This window comes from Stegostoma tigrinum, chromosome 40 (genome assembly GCF_030684315.1).
Source record: "Stegostoma tigrinum isolate sSteTig4 chromosome 40, sSteTig4.hap1, whole genome shotgun sequence".
Classification (NCBI taxonomy): domain Eukaryota; kingdom Metazoa; phylum Chordata; class Chondrichthyes; order Orectolobiformes; family Stegostomatidae; genus Stegostoma; species Stegostoma tigrinum.
Genome location: NC_081393.1, coordinates 9,606,745 through 9,631,828, shown reverse-complemented (window position 1 = coordinate 9,631,828; position 25,084 = coordinate 9,606,745). Strand labels below are relative to the sequence as shown.

Sequence of the window (25,084 nt, the reverse complement as noted above, 5' to 3'; positions counted from 1 at the left end):
ACCTTGCTGTATTTGTGACATTGTGTTAAATAGTCAGTGAATGACCATTGTTCCAAAGTCTTTCTTTTCCTGAGCCATAAGGCTGAATTTTTCAGAACAGGGAAAGCAAACAGTGTTTTCCTTTTAGTTCAGTTTCCTGGATATTGTGTGTGCAAAGTGTTTTTTTTGGTCATGATGCTTTCTCATGTTCTGCTGCATTGGTTGTTGTCAGTAGGGGTGACAGAAAAGTATTTTGTGAAGGCAACTTTGAAATTCCTGGATGTGGAGTTGAGACTGACGACATTTGTTAATGACATTTTTGGAGTATGCATATCAACGTTGGCTTGCAAAACAGGTAAATTGAAGAGTATGATAAGATAGAGGCAGAGATGTTTGAAGTCCTTTTTTAAAGAAAAGGGATGTTTGATGCTCCATCTTGAATTGTGCCCCTTGTTAAAGTTTAGTTGTAAAAACTGAAGAGCCATTCTTGATGAAAAAATCTGTATTGTACCTGTTGCAACAGAAAGCAAGATGCGACTGCTTTAGATGGTTCAGGTCGCTGTGTTTTCTTTGATCTGCATTGCCTGGATGTCTTGGAAGATATAATCTTTTCTTTCAAATCTGCATATTTTCAGATCCCAGATTGACCTCATCCTTTCCCAGTCTTCGCAAATTTCTCCTGCAGTTCCAGCTATTAGTGTGATATAATTGCCTCACCATTGTCTCAGCCATAAACGCTGTTGTGTTTTCACTTCTTTATATCACCTATTCTAAGACGTTCATATTCACCTCTTCGATTCCAGTTAGGCAGGAGTTCAAGTGTACCACTTGATTCAGTTTTGCCGGTCCATATTCCAAAAATCTGTTTGGGACATGTCATCGCACGTTCCAAATGGGAGGCAAGACTGGCCTGGGATCAAAGCTCTTGGCCTTTAACACATTCGCTGTTGATCACACTGTTACCTGTCTCAAGGTTAAGGATGCAAGTTGAAAATGCGGGATGGCTTTATGTTGGGCCATGATGGTAAATGATAGTGAATTGAAAAACACTGACTTGTTAGGGTAGAGTTTGCCGTGTTGAACCACGGAGAAGAAGGTTCAGCAGTTGGTTTGTTACCTGAACTTGTAATTGTGATACTTTGGGTAACTTCGCAGGTACATAATTTGTACAGTCACAGAACTGAGCTCTTGAGGCAACAAGAAGCATAACAAATTTTCATATTTTAATGAAGAAGTTGCTGTAAGTGGGTAAACATACTATGCAGTTAGTTCTGGCTTTCATTGGTCTTCAGTGTTTATTGAACGAGCTAAGCAAATGACAGGATTGTTTTGACAAGTTTTTTTCTTTTGCCAGCAACATATAAATTTTGAACACCTCTGGAAACTTGAATTTCACTTTGAAGCTTTTGGTTGAATATTCCACTTGATTATCTGAAAATGGTGGAGAATTGGTCAGCAAAGTAAAAGTAACTTGTGTAAGTAGTTAATGAGCCAATAATTGAAACAAACAGCATCTGAAGATGGTATTATTCTGCCTTATCCATTTCTTTTCTCAATTTGGTTCTGTGAGGTGATGCCATCTTGATTTTCTCATCTGTCCCAGTAGATGAACTACAGTAACAGATGAATGAACAAGTTTGATTGACTGCCATGATGTTGTAGTTACGCTTGCCCTTCAGCTGGTTGAGCCAAGCAGGTCGTGTCTGTCTGCCTGCTCTGCTCCCTTCCTCCAAAACATTGCACATAGACCACGGATCTTCCTGGAATGCATGGCTCTGTGCCATGCTCTGCAGTGTACTTAGGCATTAAGCCATCCTGGCTATGTGTTGACAGGATTGGTAGGGATGGACGAGTTTCAAGAGTAAAAGAGCTTGCAGCTGAGTTGGAACTACTGAATCGCCTTCTGTGACCAGGAGCCACAGACAGGTTGCAGGATCAGAGGTCACTTTGCCTATAATCACTGCAGACTGATGATAACAACTCCATTTGTTCACGCCTGAGCCTAGCTGGTTTAACCCAGAAAAGTGATAGGACCCGTTATCTAATTACACACTGGATGATAGACGTGTCAGCTGATCTCTCAGAGGACCTGCAAAGCCCTTCTTTGGTGGAGTGACCTAGCTGGATTTCTGTGACCAGTGTTGGGACCCTGTTGTTTGTAAGGTATGCAAACGATTTGGAAGAGTGCGTAGTTGGCCTGATGAGTAACTGAGCAGGCAAGACCAAAATTGGGCCAGCTGTGAATAGTGAGAAAGTTTACCAGAGGATACAGCAGAAAACAGACGGGAGACTTGGGCAGAGAAATGGCAGATGAAATTTAATCTGGGCAAATACGGGTGATGTGTTGTGGAAGATTTAGTACAGAAGATAAGTATGCCGTAACTGACAGAACCCTTAGCATTTACACACAGGAGATTGTAGGTGTCTAGGTTGAGAGTTGTGGTCAAGAAGGCCTGTGACATGCTTGCCTTCTATTGGTTGGGGCAGAAAGAACAAAAATTAGCAAGTCATGTCAGCAGTATGGAAGTTTAAATAGGCCATGTTTGGAATATTGCATACGGTTCTGGTCACCACACAAGCAGAAAGATTGACAAGTTTTGGAGGGGTACAGCAAAGGTTTACCAGGATGTTACCTGATTTAGATGGTATTACCTATGTGGAGAGATTGGCCAATCTGTTTGTTTTCCCTTGAAGATTGGAAGATCAAGGGTGACCTGATAGAGGTTTACAACATTGTTACAGGTATGATTGGAATAGATGGCTGGAGTCTTTTTCCCAGGGTAGAAATGTCAATTCCCAGATGACGTAGTATGAAAGCAAAAGAGGGATAGTTTAAAGGAGATGTGAGAGGCAAATTTTGTACACAGGGAGGTAGAAGCAGATACTGCAGCAGCATTTAAGAAGCATCTTGACAGGTAAAAGAATAGGTAGGGAATAGAGAGATAAAAGTTTTCAGTTTGAACACGCATTGTGTCTGCGTGAGCATGGTGCATTGAAGGGCGTGTTTCTGTGCTGTGCTGTTCTTCTTGGCTGTTCTCCAGTGGATATTTCCACTTTGGTTCCCAAAATAGAAGGTGAATTTCTAATTTAAGTGAGTGAGTTTTAAAGAAATAAGAGAGAAGAAGGACATCAAATGAATTTGGTCTGCACTGTTCAATGTCGAAAGACTTGATATGTGCTCATGTCACCAGCTGATGAACAAACAACCAAGTGTTTGCATCAGATGCAGATTCAGGGGAACTTTGATCGTGTCAATTAGTTAACTGGATGGCTGGATTGCACTGCAGGATAACACCAACATTGTGGGTCAAGCTGAAGTTACCATTTATGTTTCAGCCTTGCTGTTTACTTGATTGGTAATTGTCAGGTTAACTTCACAGTCCCTCTCTGTCTCATGATAGAGTGGGACTGTGGCAACTTGAAACGGAAAATAAGTTCATTTTGGAAGGGAGAACAAAACGGCAGACTGTTATTCAAATAGAAGTGGAATGCAGAACGCTGCAATCCAAAGGGCCATAGGGGGATTTGTGCACAAAAGGCAGAAAGCTAGCACACAGGAGCAGCAGATAACCTGAAAGGCCAACAGAATGTTGATTTATTTCAAGAGAGTTGGATTATGAGCCAGGAGATCTGATGACAATTGTATGAGTGCTGGTGAGACCATGTAGGGTATCCTGTGGACTGTTTTGTCCCCTTGTTTAAAGAAACCTACTGTTTGATTAAAGGCAATTCAGAGAAGGTCCACTTAGTTGATCATTGGTCTGGCTGGATTGTCTTAGGAGCTCAGGCTAAACAGTTTGGGATTGTACTTTTTGGGTTGGAGATTAGAGCCATGAGAAAGTCATAGAATAGCTACAATGTGGAAACAGGCCATTTGGCCTGTCAAGTCCACACCACTCCTCTGAAGAGCATCACACCCAACGCCATTCCCCTGCCCTTTCCCTGTAACCCGGCGATTTTCATGCCTAATCCACCAAGGTTACACACCCCTGAACACTAAAAGCAATTTAGCGTGGCCAGTCCACCTAACCTGCACGTCTTTGGACTGTGGGTGGAAACCAGACCACCCGGAGGAAAACCACGCAGACGTGGTGGGAATGTGCACGCTCCACGCAGGCAGTCGCCCAAGGGTGGAATTGAACCGGGGTCCCTGGCACTGTGAGGCTGCGGTGCTAACCACTGAGTCAAGTGATCTCAGAAAGACGCAGGCTTCTGAAGAGACTTTACAGGCTTAATCCTGAGAGGATGTTACTCCTCGTGGGACAGTCTTGGACCAGGCAGCACAATGTCAGAGTAAAAGCGTGTCAATTTAAGACTTAGATGATGAGTTTCTTCTCTAAGAAGGTTGTGAGACCTTATTCTCAGAAAGCTTGGGAACCCTTGTACTGGTGTGTTTTAAAGGCTGAGCTTGATAGATTCTTGAGCAGGAGGGGAATCAAGGCTAATAGGTGTAAGACAGGAAAGCAGATGTGAGCAGTGTTGGAAGAATTGAATGGCGATACAAGCTCCTGGGACTCAACAGCTGACTTCTGTTTCCATTTCTTATGGTTTTGTGGTCACTTGGAAAAATTGTTTTCAGTGGTTTGGAGAACGATTTAACAAACACCACCAATTGATGGTAACTTGCTAAAAGTAGCAGAGATGTTATTAGAGAGCGTTGCACATTAGTCAGTAAACGAATGCTGCAGTGGTGGCAGCAGTTGTGTTTGTGATGGGAAGTTGTTGGTATCAGAGAGCTTTGCTGCATATTTTTAGCAGCTCCTGTAAGCAAACAGCAGTGGTACCAGCACTGATCCCAGTGGTGGACTGCTGGTCATAGGCTTCCAATCACAAGGGTTTCACACCACCATCACCCTTTGCCTTCAGCTTGCCAATTTGCCTTGGATCCCATGGGCTCTGACTTGTTGGAGCAGACATCCATGTGAGACCTAATTAGAGGCCTTGCAGAAATTGGTGTAAGCCACTTAAAATTGCATAGCCCTCATCAAAGCATTCTGTCACTTCTTTTAAAAAGTCAATCAAATTAGACAGGTTCTGCCTCTAACAAATTCTTGCTGACTATCCCTGATCGATCCCTCCTTTTCCAAGTATTAGTTAATATTGACCCCTTTTTTTAGCAGTATTGTCCCAACCACTGATGTTAGACTAACTGTGCAAGTATCTTGGTGATTTTTCTGGACAAAGGAACCACATTACTTATCCTCCCGCCATCTAGCACTTCACCTGTGGCCATTGAAGTTTTAAATGACCGTACGTCAGTCCCACCAATCTCTTGCCTTGCCTTCTATTGCATTCTGACAAACATGTCTTAACCACAATTCAAGACAAGACATGCCCATTTTTAGGGCTGGAGCTGCTGTACAGCAAATTTACAAGTCCTGTTTGAATGTCAGTGAATGTTTCAGTAAGTAGATAAGACCGAACAGGTTGGCTGTTTGAGGCAGATCATTTTGTGGTGGGGCACTATTAGCCTTTGCAGGATGGGGTTTGTTGGTGGGAGGGAATCAGTTTAAGTGATTGTAAAGTCAGTTTCGCTGTTGGCCAGAAGTTTGTAACTTGTCTAAATGGCCTGCCTTCCTGTTGAAGTTGACAATGAAAAATACTCTATTTATGATTTGAGCACAGAGTTCTGGGAGCAGGGAGTTGTTCTGGGAAGTTCAGAATTAAGTACTCAGCATTTCCACAGGATTCCCATGCACATCACTGGCTATATAGTCAGTTCCTAAATCTGGGCCCTTTATTGATCATTTGATTTCTCCTCCGCTCTTGCTGCTTGCCACTTGTTTATTTACTGTATTTTCTATTTCATTATAAGTTTCCAGCTTTTTGTTTCACTGTTTAGGGATTCAAAACTTGACAATACGCTACTATGTACCTTGTGCCTGAATGAACTGAAACTGAACACTGGATTGAATTAGAACATAGTTTATTCTGACATGCTCAGAGAGATAATTATCAATTCCTGGCCAGTTGATAGCTTTTTATATAGATCTGGATCATGACCTGTTGAGGAAATGTAAGTTATTAGATATTTGAGAAAGAGAAATTTGAGAGACTGAATTTGTAAAACACTTGGGGCTAAATTTGAAGGCCTGAAGCTGGTGGGTGAGATGGCTGAATAGCTTTTTCGTCTAGTGTGTATTTTTTTTGTTGAAAATGATATGGAACTTTGTTTAAAAGGTTAGTTCTCTGCAAATTACAGAAATTAGTAGTTCAGTTTAATACATTTTTCCTGCATTGTCTGCTTAAGTGGATATTTGGATTCAAGTCTGACAACAGCAGTGAGACTGATAACACGTTCTCTTGATCCTATTATATGTAAGCTGCCAAAAACAGCTATTTTTAGGCATTCAAAGGCTGACATCAAATAAATTCACTTCAGTGCAGTTGTGATAGCCGGCCAGTGCGGTTCTTGGTTAGAGATGGAAGTTTAAATAAATTCTTTCCCCATACAGCTGATCTGGTAGTTTTAATGAGAGTGATCCATGGTATAGGTTTTTTTTAGGGATGGATAAATGTGTTGATAGCAATGAAATCTGTCAGTGTGACCTTTTATTGTCTTGGATAGCAGTTTTGAAAAGGCAGGTGGGATATACCAGGGTGATAACTGGTCAGTTTATTTGTCGCACAAAAATAAGTCCCAAGTGATCTGTATGTGCCAAAAGTACAGGATGCCTTGACTCCACATGAGCAAAAAGGCTGTGTTTGATCAATTTTGTACTGAAGCCAGTGCTTGGATGCTCTGTTACTTTGTGTGCACCATTACTTTGTGCGCTTTGATTCACCTGCTGGTCCTATTACTGACATGATTTGATGACCGGCATTCTTTCTTAACAATCAACCTGCTCACTGGCTGAAATGCGTCAGTTTGGGTAGAGAATTTGCATTCTGCGCTGAATATAGAAAATAACTGAACTAGCCAGAGGTTCATTGCTACCCTTGCAGAGATTATCCGTTAATTGTGATGAGAATGAGGTCTTGCAGGTTTCACTGCCCTTTTTCAGAAGGTTGCTTGGCAAAATGGGACAAGATGGCTGCTCCAGAAAAACAATACTGCTCTTTGGTTTGGACTTACTGTATTTCCTTGAACTGTTGCTACAATAGCTTTGTCGAAATTGTTTGGAATAGCCACAATGATGGCTTAATTTTTTGAATGCAGTTCTCACTGCAGGAATTCTATTTTCGAGTATGAGAAGGTGAAATTTAGCAACTGCGGAACATGTAGCTTTTGTCATGTCAGGAAAAAAAAATAGCTCTTTGTACTATGCTGTATCAACTACTCAAATTGTTGAAGTTGAGACTTATCAATGGCCTTTTTGATTTGCATCTCTGCAGGTTTGCTTGTGTCATCAATGTGTGACTTTAGAATATGCATCCTGTTAACATTGTTTGGAGATGAGTGGCCATAGAAGCGGCAGGCAAATTCAGCCCGGGCATCTTCATTTGCTTCCATTATTGCCTTTCATGTATGGTTAAGTATGTGATACCCAATCAGAAGTGAACATTGGTTAATTGCATTTGTGACTGGACAGCAAGACCTGTTTCACACTGGATTGTCAAGTGGCAAATGGCATGCAGACCAAACAGTACGAAGCAATCTCCAACAAGGGAAACTTAACTATCTCATTCACAGTATTACTGTTGCTACAGTTTGAGCCGTCAGCATGCTCCGGCATACTATCCTCTCAAAGCACAACTGCACAAGCCTTGCAGATAGGCAAACACACAATCACTAAAAGGAGTCTATCTCAGTTTGAACAACTGAGTAGAATTGCTAGTTACCTGCCACTGTAAATAGGTCTGGTGCATTTTTCTTAATACATTCTTTGCAGGGATGGGGGTACTGCTGACAAGGCCAGCTTTTGTGGCCTCCCCTAATTGGCATTCAAATGATGAGGCCATTTTAGAGAGCCAACATTACTTTTGCTTTGGAATCACATGTAGGCCAAACCAGGTGAGAAGGGTGGATTTCCCTCCCTAAAATACTTGACTGAATCAGATGGGTTTCACGAAAAGTGATGCTAGATAACTGGGTATTGCAACTGTGACTAGCAGATTGTTAGTTTCTGATTTTGTGAAATGATTTGGAATTCCTCCAGCCATTGTGGTGAAATTTGAACCCGTGCCCTCAGTGCTTTTGGTTGGACCTCTGGAATACACACCCAAGGACATGACTCTGCCTGGTCTCTAGCAATACCAGAAATCATCAAAAGCCCTTCTTCATCCAGGGCCAGCTATCCCCCAACTAATTGGCAACCCATCCACCACCTTAAATACTCACTGCATTCCAGCACTGCTACACCAAAGCAACTGTGTATACTATATACAAATAGGATAGCAGCGAGTCGCAAATGATCGTTCAGAGGCATCGTGGAAACCTCTAACCTGTTGTATCCAGAAGAACGTGAGCATTCATGAATATCAGTGTACTTCCTTCTGACTTGTCCAAAATTCTGACTCAGCACCAGATTGCTACTCTTTCACTGCTGTATCAAAAGCCTCGAGTAACATTCCAAAGAGCACTCCAAAAAGACCAGTTTGGTCTCAGTTGGAGTGTTTAATCAGTTCTGAGGACTGCACTTGAGCTGTGACGTGAAGACATTTAAGAGATTGCAGAAGTGATTTAGGACAGTGCTTTGAAAGATGAGTTTTAGTTCTGAAGCTGAATGCCACATTTTCTTGGAGGCGAGAATGCTGGGTCAAAATTGGGTTTGTGTTCAACATCATGGCTAGGGTCTAGTTGGAGTAACTTGGACAAAATGTTTCTGCTTGTGAAAGAATTCAGAATGAGAGGGCTTCGGTTCTGAGAAAAACCCTTGATACTCAAGAAATATTTAGGGTCTGGAACATAGCGCATGAGAATGTAATGGGGGGGGGGTACTAGATTGTTACATGGAAAGGCACAATCTGAAAGACTGAGGGGGGAAGGCCAGGAGAGTTTGGAGAGTTGGTGCAGACAGTGTGCTGAATAGCCTCCTCTGCTATGGCAATTCAGGATTTTCAGAATACTTCAATCACGTGGAGGCTGCAGTTGTTCAAGAACGTGACTCAACACCACCTTTTTGTTGGGAAATTTGGGCCAAGCAGTAAAAGTTGTCCACATAAACAACATCCATATGGCATGAATGAATTTTGGAAAAATATCCAAAGGCAGCCTTCAGAAATGGGCACAACATGAAACAGGTGAATTGTACGTCCAAGTAAAGATGGTTTGCTTTTGACAAATATTGTGGCAAGACAAAGCAGCTCGTTGCCAAATGAATGAAAATGCTGAAACTGTTCTGAATATACTCCCACTGCTTGGAGTTTTGTGTAAACTCTGTCTTGCCATCAATTCATTGAACAATTTAAAGGTATTATGTTGTGAGTTTAGAACCTGACAAGCAAGTTATGATTGAGTAAAGGAATGAAAAGTGTACGTTTAAGTACCTTCATTTTAAACCACCAAGTAAAAAAGTTAAAAATTCCTCACTGCAGTCACACAAGCAATTTCCAGTCTGGATTTAAACTCAGCCTTGTCATTGTAGAAAGCTAGTTTTTAGTTTAAAATGGTATTCCACAGCATGGCTGAAGAAGAGAGCCATATACTGAATATGCTTGTCTCGCCACCTTCCCTCCTGAGTAGTCTGCATTTCTTTGAGTGGAGTGTCCTGACAGAAAGACAGCTGAACAAATTGTGGCTGTAATGTATCATCCACTGCAACAACAGCTCACGTTTGAGCCAGAATTTTTTTCAGTGTCTTGTTACCACTTACAGGGCAGTTCAGTCTTTGAAGAGGTGGTATTTACTTTGAACGTAGTTCGTATTCCATCACTGCTTTGTAGTTTGTGATATTCATTGTGTCCTCAATTTGTCTGCCATCTTTCTTTTTATCAATTCACTACACTCCAGTCAACAGAACTCTGATTCTCAATTTGTTAGCTGCTCTTTTGAAAATATCATAACATCTTTGTTAATATTAAGAAACGCTGACTGTTCTTGGGTTTGTAGCTATCTTTCTTGAGTACTCCATTTTTCCTTTAGATGTTTTTGGTGTTTTAAACGTGGGGTCTTTATTGTGTTGAGCCCTGCATTCATTGTTCATTCACAACACTTGCAATTGCAGATGCACATCCGCACTCGTGGGAGTGAAGGGTTGTTGCTTTGCATTAAGACTGTTGGCTTGCATCTTGGATTTTATTTGGTGTGGGGAGAAATCTGCCCACCTTCTCGCATCTACAAGACAAGTATGGCCTCAGGAGTTTACTCAATTCTTGGAAAGGTGAAATTGGTGTTTTAGATCTCCAGGCTTAATTTTAGCCGTTTACGCCTGGTGTCCAGATGGAAAGCTTTTTGACAAATTTCTTTACCAAGTTGTTAATTCCTGACATGTCTGACATTCATAGATACCTTGAGAGGCATCTTCTGGAGCGATCTGCAACTCGTGGTTGTGTTAATGATAAACAGTGAGTTGTATGGTGTTGGATTTGGATTTTGACTACCATTGGTTTGCACAGATTTTGCAGCACTGTACACAAGTGAGATCTTTGTTTATGTAAATGAGATTTATATGCTCCATTGACTTTAAAGAAACTGCTCCTGAATATTTGCCTGTGTAATCTTTGCATTGTTAATGACTGTTTGGCGCTCGGAGGACTTCATTCTGTTGCAAGCTTGTATGTTAATGTGGCTATGAGTGTAGTTGTAAAAAAGAAGGGCTTTGAGACCTCAAATCCTATTGGAATTAACTCGGAACTATCACTTTCATACTATGTTCAATTGATGCTGCTGTCAATGAAGTCAAATTTTGATTTTAAGTCTCAATGGCTTCAAACTGAGTTTGAGGGGTTTGGAACCTCAACATAGAAACATAGAGATACACAGCACAAAAACAGATCTTTGGCCTAACTTATCTATGTTGACCAGATATTCTAAATAAATCCAGTCCCATTTGCCAGCAGTTGGCCCCAATCCCTCTTAAACCCTTCCTGTTCATGTCCTTAACCAAGTGCCTTTTAAATTTTATAATTGTACTGGACTCAACCACTTCTTCTGACAGCTCATTTTGTATACCCAACATACTTGTGTGGAAAAGTTGCCCCTTCGGTCCCTTCCCCCTCACCATAAACCTATGCACTCTAGTTTTGGACTCATCCACCCCATGGAAAATACCTTGTCTATTTATCCTATCCATGCCCCTTATGGTTTTGTAAATCTCTCTGAGGTCACCTCTCGGCTCAAGAGAAAAGAGATCAGTCTATTCGGCCTCTCCTTACTGAAGAAATGCACTAATCCTGGCAACATCCTTCGAAATCTTTCCTGAACCCTTTCAGGTTGCAGAACTCCCTTCCTAAAGCAGGGAGTCTAGGATTGCATGGAGTATTCCACTCATGACGTAACCAATATCCTGTGCAGCTGCAACATAAACTCCCAATGCCTATACTCAATGCACTGACCAATAAAGGCAAATATGACAAATACTACCTGTACTATCCTAACTACCTGCGACTTCATTTTGCAGGAACTGTGAAACCTCTCCTCCAAGATCGCTTTGTTCACTCGCCATGACCTTACCATTGAATGTATAAGTCCTACCCTGATTTGCCTTTCCAAAATGCAGCACCTCACATTTAGTTACTTTAAATCTGTCTGCCGTTCATCAGCCCATTGGTCCACCTGATCAAGTTCCTGTTGAACCCTGAGATAACCTTTGCTGTACATGGCACATCATATTTGGTTTCATCTGCAGACTTATTAACCATTCCTCATATGTTCACATGCAAATCATTTATATGAATGACAAAAAGCCATGGACCCAACACCGATCCTTGAGGCATACCGCTGGCCACGGGCCTCCAGTCTGAAAAGCAACCCTCCACCACCACTTTCTGTCTTATACCTTTTTGAACTAGTTCTGCATTCAAATAGCTTGCTTTCCTTCTATTCCCTGGGATCTAATCTCACTAACTATTCTACTGTGAGGAACCTTTATGAACACCTTACTGAAATCCATATTGATCGCTCTGTCCTCATCAATTGTCTTTGTTACTTCTTCAAAAAACTCCATCCAGCTCGTGAGAAATGATTTCCCACGCACAAATGTTAATCCTGTCTCTCAAAATTCCAACCACTGTTGTCAGGCTCACTGGTTAATAGTTCCTTGGCTTTTCCTCCACATCTTTCTTAACCAGTAGCACCATACTGGCCAACTTGCAGTCTTCTGGGACCTCACCTGTGGCTTTTGATAGATAGAAGGGGCCCAGCAATCACTTTGCTAGCTTCCCACAGAGTTCTAGGGTACACCTGATCAGGTCACGGGGATTTATCCACCTTTCTGCATTTTAAGCTATCCAGCATACCCTCCTCTATAATACAGACATTTTTTTCAAGATGTTACAATTTATTTCCCCACATTTTCAATCTTCCACATCCTTCTCCAGAGTAAACACTTATGCGAAATGCTCATTTTAGTATCTCTCCCATCTCCTGTGGCTTGGCTGATCTTTAAGGATCCTGTTCTCTCCCAAGTTCCTCTTTTGTCCTTACTGTATTTGTAGAATCCCTTTTGGATTCTCCTCAACCAGACTTACCAAAGCTAATTCGTGTCCCTTTTTTGCCCTCCTGACTTCACTCTTAGTGTTATTGCTTTTATACTCTTCTTGGGAACCACTTGATTGCTGTCTGTACCTGATGTCTGCTTCCTTCTTTTTCTTGACCAAAGCCTCAATTTCTCTAGTCATCAAGCTTTCTTTGCACCTAGCAGCCTTGCCCTTCACTCTAACAGGAACATACTGTCTTGGACTCCAGTTAAATCATTTTTAAAGACTTCCCATTTTCCAGCTGTCCTTTTACCTGCGAACATCTGTCCCCAGTCAACTTGTGAAAGTTTTTGCCAATGCTGTCAAAATTGGCCTTCCTCCACTGTAGAGCTTGAACTTGTAGATCTAGTCTATGCTTTTCTACAACTATTTTAAAACTAATAGAATTATTGTCACTGGCCCCAAAGTGGTCACCCACTGACACCTCAGTCACCTGCCCTAACTTATTTTCTGAAGAGGGGGTCAAGTTTTGCACCGTCTCGTAAGTGCATCCACGTACTACATCAGTACATTTTTTATACACAGTTAACAAATTTGTCTCCATTCCCAGCCCATAATGCTATTGCAGTGTCAGTCTATGTGGGAAAAGTTAAAATCCCGTACTATTATCCTGAAAGATAACTGAGATTTTCTGACAAATTAGTATCTCTCAATTCTGCTTAGTATTGGTGAGTCTGTTGTACAATCCCAATAATCATCCCTGTCTTATTTCCTAGTGCCATCCAAACAACTTAACTGAATGTAACCCTTGGAATATTCTCCCTAAATACAACGAGAATGTTATCTCTAATCAAAAATGCTACTCCCCCAACCTCGCTCATCCCCCTTTCAATCCATATCTTTAATTGCTATAATATCCTGTTCTCGTGTTCCTGACCATGTCCTGAGTTCAGCTGCCTTGTCTGTTAGGCCTGTTGCATTGAAACAATGCAGGGTAATTGTCAGTGCTACCTCATTCTGTACTTGGTTTCTCCCTGCTCCGTCTGTTTGATATAATCTTTTTACCATCTGTATTAGCCTGAGACTGATACTTTCCTCACTGTCTCCATGCCCCACCCTCCACCTCCCAACTAGTTTAAATCCTCCCAAGCAGCTAGAGCAAATCTCCCAGCCAGTATATTAGTCCCCTTCCAGTTCAGCTGCAATCCGTCCCTCGTGTCCGAGAAGACTTTCCAGTGGTCCCAAAATTTGAATCCTCCCCATCACCAGTTTCTCAGCTACACATTCATCTGTATATTTAGATTCTAACCCTCATTAGCTCGTGGTACCCTTGAGGACCTACTTATTAAAATTTCTGCTGAATGTCCTATATTGTTTCCTCAATCTCATGCTTTTCACTTCCGGTGTTGTTAGTTCCCATGAGTATGATGACCTCCTGCTGGTCCTTCTCCCCTTCAAGAATATTTTAAACCTTTTCTGAGGTATCTTTTCTTCCTGTCTGCAGGAAGGCAACATAGTATTCGGATGTCTCGTAGTTGGGTGCAGAATTGTTTGTGTGTGCTTTTGCCTAGAGAGTCACCTGTCACAATTGATTGCTTGGAACCTGGTGTATCCCTCATTACACATTAGAGCCGGTCTTGGTACCAGAAACCTGGTTGCCGGTGCTACATTGCCCTGAGAATCCATCACCCCCTACATTTTCCAAAACAGCATACTTACTTGAGATGGGGATAGCCAGAAAATAACATAGTTTAACTGCTCTGAAAATACTGCTCCAGGTGTGTTTTTGATTATTTTATAAGTTTAATCAAGAGAAAGATCTCAGTTACAAGATATAACTTTAAAAAAAAATCCAGTGTACTCACCATGATATATTTAGAAATGAAAACTAATAAGGTTACACTTTTAAAAAAGCCACTTAGCTGTTCCCTGCTATGAGGTCCCACACATAGGTTTTTCCAAGTTCACTCGTGAATTTTACTGTTTGTTTATTTTTCCTGGAACTACCTCTGATGTCCCAAGTTATTTGAAAACAGACAAAGGCAGCAGCTGTGCAGGTTACTGCTGGGTCATAGAGAAGTGCAGGTTTTTTTGCTATCTTCCAGTCACTCTTCATATGGTCACTGTCCTTTTATTTGTCTTGCTCCCTTCTTTTTAGAGCATCGTTGTTTTGATCTTTTTCTTTCCAAAGTTTCAAAACACGACAGTAGCTTAACAACCAGTTATGACTGCTCCTGGAATCCGAGGAAATCAGCTCCAGCAGCAGAAGTACCTGGGGCAGGGGGGAAACAAAGCAGTTCTTGCAGCCACAATTTTTTTGTGTCCTCCATCTGGGATTACCCAGAATCCTTTTTGTCACGTTGAAGATGCAGATTTCAATAGAACACTATTGGAAGAAGATATTGTGCATGGGTCTGAATGCCAACTCTTTGTTGTGATTGATGTTAGGAAGAAACACTGCTGTGAAATTTGAAGTGGCTAATGTTGCTCAACAGCTTGGAATGTTTGGTCATACTGGCAACAAAATGAGTCTCCGGATTAACTAGTAGGGCCTCAAGGACTGAGATAAGGCACTGTTTCATCTCTTGGTGAGTGCTGAGCAGTGTCTACCCAGCGGGCCCTGGAGGTTGTATTGAGTATATTGAAGACAGTGATATTTTGTTAGATGTAGAGCAGAGTACCAGCGGTCTAAATTAGCTGTGTCTTATGTGTATAAATTAGCTGTACTGTAAACATGATACAGTTGAATTACGAAGCTCTCTTTATGGCCTAAAAGGCTCCTATTTTCTTTGCTTGTTTGTCTGTGTATTTGTCGGAACCCCAGCGTGAATTGTGAGGAGAATTCAAGTTGCTGGATTTTGTCCCAACAGCTGAATTGGTAAAGGCAAACACATGAGAAATGGACAAACCAAACCTGTGTGTCTCAAACACGATTGCCAGTTTGCGTGAACTGATCACTGTTGCTGGGAAAAGGAGTTGGGCTGCTGGAAAGAATCCAAGCCCCCTGGAGCAACCAGTGGTACTTAGCATGGTATTTGCTTGATTTTTCAGTTAACTTTGCTGAAAGTCTGCACTTGTTAATGTGGAGTGAGCTTTGTACTGAGGATGCAAAACATTTGATGGTTGATCCACCAGCATTACCAAAAGGAAACAGTCTGAAGTGAAAACACTGCTGTAATCATTAGGACTGGATGTGTTCCCATGATGAGTTTGACAAAGTCAACACAAATGATTCCACGCATTTGAGGCTCGCAGGTTGGCCCCTGTCCCCACATTTGTAGAACCAGCGGTGAAATGATTCAAAGCTATAGTTTCTCGTCCCAAAGTACAGTCATCCTGAGAGTACTATGCTGCTCATGCTTTTTTGCAAATTTGGTGAGATTTGGGTTGTTGCTGTGTTTGAAGTGGGTAAGCTCTGACATTGGAGCCGCAGCGGTTCATTAAATTCAACATGTATATGTATGCAAAATCATTTTAATTTTAACATGATGTGAGAATGATTTTGTAAATTCAGGTAATATTCTGGCCTTGTGGTTGTGTCATTGGACCAATCACCCAGAGAATTGAGCTTATACTCGGAGTGCTCTGAATTCTGTGGTGGGATTTGAACCAATCAATGAAAACTAGTCTCAGTAATTTGATTGCTCATCCGTTGTCCTTTGTCACAGGAACATACGTGATATCATTTTGGGAAGGAAATCTTCTGTCCTTTTCTCCACTGACCGGCATGTTACTTGAACACTTGATTGTGTTTGATTCTGAACAGCCTTCTGAAATGATCTTATCGACCTACTGTCTTTCTTGGCCATGAGTTTTGGGTAAAAAAGTGGTGAATTTTCCAGAATCCCACATCTTAGCCAAGGGGAAAGAATAAAACACAGGTTTTCAGTTGTGTATCTAGTGAAGTTTTTGATAGCAGTGAGGTGATCGTGGGCAGATGTTTGAGGTACAAGATGATTACAGGTTGAAAGTATTATACCAGTAATCCATATGGCAGAGCCTGACAGCATATTGACACAAATGGGATGGCTTCCCCTGTTGTATTGATTGCCACATAGGAATTAAGTGGTAACATGGGCTGATTGGACAGATGGTTCTTCAGAATTCGAATATAGCCCAATGAGTGCCTAATTTTTAATGCCTCTTTGATTCTCCCACTCATGCAATTATTACTCAGCTCTCAAGTCTTCCCACACATCGCAACCTCTTCCTTGATTGTGTGAGCAGCTGTAAGAGAAAGCCAAACCATTTCCCCCCACATTGGATCACAGGTGCTAAGCTTGTGTGAAAAACAACTTAACGTGTTCTTTCTAGAGGGGACGAGCAAAGTAATTTTTGATATATCAGGCCCAGGAGAGCCATGGTGTTGCAGCAGTATGTTGGCTGCAGTTTCAGGCAACCAGCATTTTGGACAAACTCAGTTGTGTACTTCAGTGAAACAAGGTGACATGACACATCAGTGGCTAGGTCATGATAAAGACTGGGAGCCCTGGTAATGCAGTCTCGTCTGATGTTTAACTCTCCACCCTTTTAACTAAGATGTTCATCAGACCCAAAACGTTAATTCTGTTCTTTCCTTCACAGATGCTGCCAGACCTGCTGAGCTTTTCCAGCAGCTTTTGTTTTTGTTCCTAAGGTGGTTAGGTCTTAGTTTCATGGTTCTCGACAGGATGTTCCACTCTGCAACTACATCAGGTAGCTTGTTCATCAGTTGTGCCATTGGGCTGACAATTTAGAAGCTAATGATGAGTTTTATAACAGTGAAAGGTGCCCTGCCAAGCTAACCATGATAATCTGCAAGAGATGGGTCAGGATTTCCATTGTGAAGTCCCTTAAAATTAATTGCAAGAAAAGAAGCTGAGATGTGCTGGGATTCAGCAGTTGCTACTAACTGCCAACTGCTGCCTTCTTGGAATGATACCATTCCAAAAAAAAATTGAGTGGTCTAGTGGGTGCTGATGGCTGCCAAGGATGTATTTATAAAGATATGCAGCACTGAAACAAAAACAAACCCTTGGGTCCAATCCGTCCATGCTGCCTTTCTCAAAGTAAACTCGCCCCATTTTGCTGCGTTTGGCCCACGTCCCTCTAAAACTTGCCTATTAATGAACCTGTCCAAATGTCTCTTGAATGCATCTGCCACTTCCTTCGGCAGTTCACTCCATATGTGAGCCAGCCTTTGTGTAAAATGTTCCCCCTCAGGTCTACTTAAATTTTTCTCCTCGGACCTTGAAATTATGCCCTCTAGTTTGGAAACTCCCATACCCTGGGAAAAGACCTTTGTTCTTCGCCTTATCTTTGTCCCTCATGATTTTACCAACCTCAATGAAGTCACCCCTCGACCACCACCTCTCCAGTCAAAGAAGTACCAGCCCAACCAACCTGTCTTTATAACTGAAACTGTCCAGTCCCAGTCACATTCTTCAATCTTTTCTGAGCTGTCTCCAATTGAATAATGTTCTTGTTGTTGTAGAGTGACTAGAACTGTACACAGTACTCTACAGGTGGCCTTAGCAACATCCTGTACAACCTCAACCTGACATCCCAGCTCCCATATTCAGAGGTCTGAGCAATGAAGGCCAGCGTGCTAAATGCTGCCTTAACCACCCTATCTACCTGTGATACAAGATTGAAATAAACATGTACCTGAACTCCTAGGCCTCTGTTTGACAAAACTATCCAGGGCCCGGTCATGAGCTGAACAAGTTCTGCCCTTTTTTGCTTCATCAAAATGCAAGATTTCATACTAATCCAATTTAAACTCAATCGGCCACTCATTAGCCCATTGGCCCACTTGATCAAGATCCCTTTGTAAGTTTTAGTGCGATCTGCAATCTTAGTGACCATGCCTCTAAAACCCTCCTCCAAATGGTTTATAAGTAGGGACAAGCGAATGGACTCATCACCAATTTCTGCAGAGCATTGCTGGTCTCTCAGTCCAAAAGAGAACCTCTACCACACACTGTTTTGTACGTCAAGCCAATTTTGTAGCCAATTGGCAAGCTCCCCCTGAATCCCATCTGATCTAACTTTACTAAGTTATCGAAGACCTTACTACAAGAAGTTGGTAGGATTCTTATCTCTTCATGTTGTGTGTGTGACTATTACGGGGTAATGCTGCAATATAATTAAGAGGTAGGTAGGTTGTTTTGAGTTGCTGCAGACCTGAATGCCTTTGAGTTTTACCTGCTTGATTTAAACTGCATAACTGTTATCCCCTTCCCTTTGCTTGTCCCAAACCTCCCGTGTAATGTCTTCCCTGCTGATCTTGCAGGCTAGCATGGATTTACAGCAGATGATACTCTGGTGAGATAATGTGAGGGTGCCGGTTTTGGACTGGGTTGGAGAAGGTCAGAAGTTGCAGAACACCACGAGGATGTCAAAACAGGATAGTAAGGAAGATTTTACAGTGTTGTGGCAGTCACTTGAATCTAAGATAATAGTTGAGGCTGTCTTTGTGGTTATGTAACTTGGCTGTGACATTTTGCTTGGCGATTCTGCGTTGTTGTATACCTCGAAGACCACCTTGGAGGACGCTTACCCCAAGATTGAAAGCTGAATGTCTTTGACTGCTGAAGTGTTCCCTGACTGGGAGGGAACATTGCTGTCTGGCCGTTGTTGCATAATGTCCATTCATTTGTCTTAGCGTCTGCATGGTCTCGCCAAGAAACCATGCTTTAGGCTGCAGGCAAGCGCACCCTATAAATTAGACAACATTGGCTGAGTCACGTAAGTATCTCTGTATGTGGTGGGTGGTGTTCCCACGTGGCAGTCGTTTGAGGGAAAACAGTGGAGGTGTCATGAGCAACATGGCAAGATGTTTGTTGTCATCAGTGGACGTTGAAGGCAGCAAAGACTGTGGTGTCGTTTCTCCACTCTGGAGAATTATCTCTCTGCCTCAGCTCATTAGATTATAAATGACCTCTTCACTTGCTATGCAACTGTTGACACTTTGCTCATACTGTTTGACACTTCTGATCATCTGCAGAGTCTTATTATAAAACCCATTGACACTGCTCTCACACCATTCGTATGATCTTTTGATGTTTCTACTATAAATTCTGTGCCTCTGTGCTTCTCTGCACTTCACCTGACGAAGGAGCAGTGCTCTGAAAGCTTGAGATGTGTATTGTCATAGCTCATTTTAGATGAAGTGCTTGGTGGATTTTGCTGCTACTGAAATGAACTGCGATTATCACTGCTGCTGTGTAGGTGTTGCAACATGTTAGAAAAATGGCTTATTTCCAAATAGTTGGAAGGTTTTAAATTATTGCCCCCAGTTTGTGATGGTTGCATTGAAGCTATTCAAATGGCTGGGGGTATTAGCTTGCATATCATTTTCTGGAAAATAATACAATGAAAATGCCAATGTCAATAAATCTTTGTACTCTCTTCTTTCAGTTCAAATTGGCTGCCAAGTATCATTATTTCAGATCAACTTGCAACCCTCACTGTTAATATTAATACTTGCTGCTGATGTCAAAAATGCGTGTGGAATTTCAGAGGGGCAGGTTGCCATTATTCCGTATGTTCTTGAGTGCTAATTTCCCTCAAAAATGAAAATCAGACATTAACAATTTCTCTACCAGAACAGAGATCCCATTTTGGAGTCACTTCCTATTAGAGTTAATAGTTGTAGAAATGTTATGTGGCCTTTCAAACTCTGTAAATTATGGAAATCTGTGGAGCCACCTGATTCAGAAAGAACATGGCTGCTGTTTTCTCTTTTAAAACAAAAGTTTGCAACATTTTTATTCCCAGGCTCTAAACCTGTTAACTTGAAGCAGAAAGAAGTTGGCTACTCACATTTCAATTTATTGTTCACTATTCTTCCGATCTAGTGGGGAGTGGCTGTGTAAAGTACCTTTCTTGAGGCTATAATCTTCTCTCTTATCAACACCATTCATGCTTCAGTTAATTAAGTCTGTGAAACTAATGTGAACACTGAGAATGTTTGATGTACAATTGGATGCATTGGCTGATGGTGGGCACCATATTTGTCAAGTTTCACTAGGAAAGGCACAATCAAGACACCTAAATTATCGGATTGCTGGCACTGTGCTGTATGCCTTAGACACCTTGTCTTTGTGCAAATGTTCTGTTTAACCTTACATTAATGTCCATTTGCGTGAGATAACAGAGCATTTACAGGGAAAAGCTTGTGCCTTCACATAAGAGAAAAGGATTCAAGCATTGGGAGGGGAAAAAAAATGAAGAATTGCCAAAAAGGGTCAGAAGTGAAGTGTATAATTGTCACATAATAACAGTACATCATTATTCTGAATACGTTCTACAATGTTAGTTTTATTTTGACACTGATTTTGAGATTGATCTTTGAGGAAATGCTTTGAGCAGAGGCAGCAATCCATTCAGCCCTTTGACCATGCGTCACTTCAGAGTAAGATCATGGCTGACAATTCAACAGTTGAATTCATATTTCCAGCTGCCACTGATAACCAACTACCCTCTTGTTTCATAGAAATATTTGTTTCTGTTCTTTAAAAATATTCGTGAATTCTGCCTCCACTTTTTCAGGAAGGAAGTTCCAAAGATTAAAGAGTGAGGGGAGAAAGTGCAAGGCTGTAATTTAAATGGATGACCACCCAATTTGTCTTTTTAAACAAAGATCCCCTCATACTTTTTTTTCCCCTAGGAGGAAATATTGTTTTCGCATGAACTGCCAAGATCGTTTGGTATTATCACTGTTTCAGGCAAGTCTCGTGAGACTGACAAAAATTCCATTTCATTGAAAAGGAACAAAGCTGACCTACTGTCATCAACAACACTAAACCTCCCTCCCCAACTTTTTCTGAACTGTCCCATCTCCACAGCTTCCTTGTTCTAATTCAAATGTTCCTTTTATTGTTGAAGTTTCGGATCTCAATCCATGTCATCTGCAGCCATGTTTCAGTTAAACTGTAGCCCAGTTTAGTTTGTTGATCATGTGGTACGAATTGAAGAATGGAAGACCGAAACTCTCACTTAATTTCATGGCGTGTTTATAAACAGAGGGCAGCCATTTGGCCTGTCGTGAGTGCATCATCCTGTGGAATGTCTGCCCTTCTCTCTCCTCCTCCTTGTATTCCTGCATGACTTATTGTACTCAGTGAGATCGTAAAATGCATTTGAACTTGGACGCGTGCATGCTGAGACACATACTTGATGTTTGCACATAAGATATAATGCAGATTGGGGAAGAAATTCAGTGCCCATTTTCCAATAGTGGAAGAAAGGAATACCTTGGGACGTGGTGACAGGTGCTAAATAGTCAAAACATTAATTGGTTCTGGTCAGTTAGCTGCCTGTGTATATATTATAGGTGATGGTAATGACTTGTACTCTTGAATTGCTGAAGTACAGAAGATGCAGGGACTTGTTTGGTGCTGTCAGAACTGACTTGCAGGATGTTGATTCTGCAATAAGGAAGGAGCAGCGAGCAAGTATCCCGTCAGAATGGTTTGTGAGTTCAGTGAGTACTTGCAGGTCGTGGTGTTTCCCAACAATATTTAGCTGAGCGTGGTAATGAGGCCAGTAATTAAGTGGCCCAAGCAAAACCCAAACTCTGCATCATTGAGCTGGTTATTCCTTGTGCGGCATTGCTTGATACAGTTTGAAATCAATTATTAGATGGGTACCGTACCTGGGGCGTGTGAGACTTGCCTCCTCATCTTCTGGCCCTTAGGTTGGTGTGCTACCACTGCACGACAAAAACCCAAAAAGTTTCTGTATTCAGTTTTTATTGAGATGTATCGTAGTGTTATTTGCTGGTTCTGCTGTGTTTGCTGGGAGGAAAATTTGCCTGTGAAGTCTACAGTTCTGCCCTTGTACTAACTGTCACTGCAGGCTGCTTCAGAAGTTGCGCCCAAAATATTGTAGATTCTGTTGAAAATGTGAGATGCAGTAGTTTTTTGCCCTGTGTTGCTTCTGTTCCCAGTAAGTGCAACTTAAAGTGAAGCAGTTTAAATTGATCTGATTTTACTCTTGCACCCGATTGTAAAAGGTGTCATTAGGTTTTCTTAGACTATTCTTGGCAGTTGAGAACATTAAAACATTTAGTTCTGTCAGTTGAAGTTTTCTTCTTTTCTAAATTCTCTTTGTTTATGAAGGAACTTAAAAGAGTTTTGAAAACATCAAATTAAGCTCCCCATCATATATTGTTTGTTGCGTGAGCCCAAGCGCACAACTGTGCTGAAGTAGAAGTCACAATATTAAGTATCCTTGATCCTCCATTAAAGTAATAATGCTGAAGGGGAAAAAAGTGCTCACTGATGCCATTAGTGTGTGACTTTAAGTCTTAAAAATAAATTGGAGCAAGTGGTCTTTTTGTTAATTTTTAACTCCGAAAGTCTTTGAGAAGATGAACGACAGTGACTTTTAATCAGATTTAATTGTAAAAATGGATTAGCTTTGAAATCCTCTGACATAAATGACCAGTCAGTGATCATGAAGCAATTTATATCTTTTTTTCCCCAAGGTTAACTTGAGTGTTAATTAGATTTTGGGAAGTTGACATTTTTCTGATGTCACAGAAGCATCACACTTGCAATGATATGGACCAGACCAAACCCCCTTTTAAAATATGTTTAAGAGACACCCAAGACCGTAATTTTTTCTTATTTCACAGGTAAGTTTTGGGCATTGCGTTTTAGATTCAATTCGAATGATTAAACAATTGACTTAAAACAAATCACACTTCAATTTTACACTACAGTTAAAATACAGACAATAGCAGAATTGGCTAAACTGTTTCTCTATTGAAATGCGTAGCAAAATATTATTATAATTACAACTAATGAATGGTTCCATGATTGTAATATCCCTTTATACACACTTTGACAAAGGCAATTTCGCTAAAATAGTTGTAACTGCAATTCTAGCAACAGGAAGAGAACGCCAGCTTTTAGCTATTACAGGTAGAAAAGTAAGAGCTTCCTCAGTTTTAAGACCCCAGCATCTGCAGAAAGTAAAAGCTAAAATAGCTTGTTCTTTTGGAGCTTGACCCCACCCATTAAGCTTGCTTATATTATTCCAAGTTGGGGGGAAGCACGCAGCCTCGCAAGCTGTTTACTTAATTAGCACTGGAGCAGACTGCTCAGTAACTCCATCTCAACCTTTCCTACACAAAAACCAAGGACAAAAAGCACCTCCTAAAGCCATACTGTCGTCGTAGCAATGAGATGCTAACTTAATCTCAAAAAGCAGTTAACAGCAATTTAAGTGAATTGATGAAAAAAAATGCAATCTACTTTTTTCATTTTTGCAATTCTAATCCAAACCAGCTATGAGCCAGTTTTGATAATTGGTGCAGATGGGAGTGTTACGGTTGTGCAGGCAGTCGCTGGTCTAGGAATGGAGCTGACGTCATTGTTAACCTTGCAGAGCACAGCTCTCATGCATGTTTTCACTGATCGGTGCTGTTAAAGGTTAGCAGTTGTGAAGTGGTGTTGAATTTTGGATTTTTCTTTACAAATAAAGCTGATTGTTGATTTTGAACATTCCCCTGTTTGAAGACATGCTGCAGAAGCAGGCAGCTGAATTTTGTGCTGTGAAGCAAAAATACTTGACAGCATGGATAGCTGTATTTTTCTTTTTTGACACTCCTCCAGCTTAGGGATTACTGTAAAAATAGCGCACTTGGCAATAGAGGTGAAAAGAGACGACTGCTATTTTATTGGTTAATAGACGTCTTGCGTTTTGTCTTTGCAGCGCAAGGGACTGAGTCTTGCTGTTAATTCAAACTGTGCAAAAGAATTGAGTGGCCTTAAAACATCGTTTTTGTTATGGGTTGTCGAGTGAACAAATGAGAATCCACGAACATATTAGCGTACTGTGGGCGATGAAATGCTTCCCCTGTAATTTCTCCCAATCAATTAAGCCTTCTTTCTCTGGCCTAAATACCTTGATGTCCACTGCATCCTATGACCAAGGTATGGGATTTTGGTTTTTGGTGAGTTACTGATCAAACACATGGGAATTCTTTTCTTAATATATTGTGCCAATGATGTATGTGGTTTTGGGCAGATTGCTTTTGAATACTGACCACTAGTTCATGGTTGAAAGATTTAACACTGGACAGCTCATGGTCACTGGAGCTTGATGTGGAGGGGATGCCTGCGTTGCATGCTCACAAACGTTGTTTCTGTAAATGTACCAATAATTGTTTTTCAGGGAAGGCTGCTATGCTTTAACTTTTGATGGCTGAAACTTGAAATGTCAATTTAATTCTTGGCTCTTTTCATGCTTTAAAGTAGGTGAGAAGGTACTGTGTACTTAGCACTTGTCAATTCTGTGTGATCGTTAAGGGAGGTTTTCAGTTGAGTTGAAGGCTGTGTGCATGTTCAGTACCATGTACACTTAAAACTGTGGAAAGGAGCCCCATGGTGTAATTTCAGTTTTTTTTCTCAAACTTAGAGTCTGGTAAGTGTTCTTGGAATGGCTTAACCAGAGGATGTGGTTTCAGGTTGAATAAATACCATAAAATAATGAAACACAATTGCTTCAATATCATTGCTTTACCTTTCAAAGGTTGCTATCCATAATATTTACTGATGGCCTTGTCCTCACTTGCTGACCTGCTGTGTTTTGC

At 41.2% G+C, this 25,084-nt stretch overlaps 1 protein-coding gene across 3 annotated transcripts in view; it reads left to right on the top strand.

Annotated features, from left to right (window-relative positions):
* The window catches only part of ppp2r2aa (protein phosphatase 2, regulatory subunit B, alpha a), a 58,786-nt gene that overhangs the window by 10,576 nt on the left and 23,126 nt on the right, over window positions 1–25,084 (top strand). Inside the window, exon 1 of one of the 3 annotated variants that reach the window (XM_048523124.2) lies at window positions 24,214–24,425. The exons of the other annotated variants lie outside the window; for them this stretch is intronic. Within the exon in view, the coding sequence (XP_048379081.1) occupies window positions 24,299–24,425 (127 nt within the window). The 5' untranslated portion in view covers window positions 24,214–24,298. Of the gene's footprint in view, window positions 1–24,213; window positions 24,426–25,084 lie in introns of those variants that run through there. 3 annotated transcript variants of the gene reach the window in all.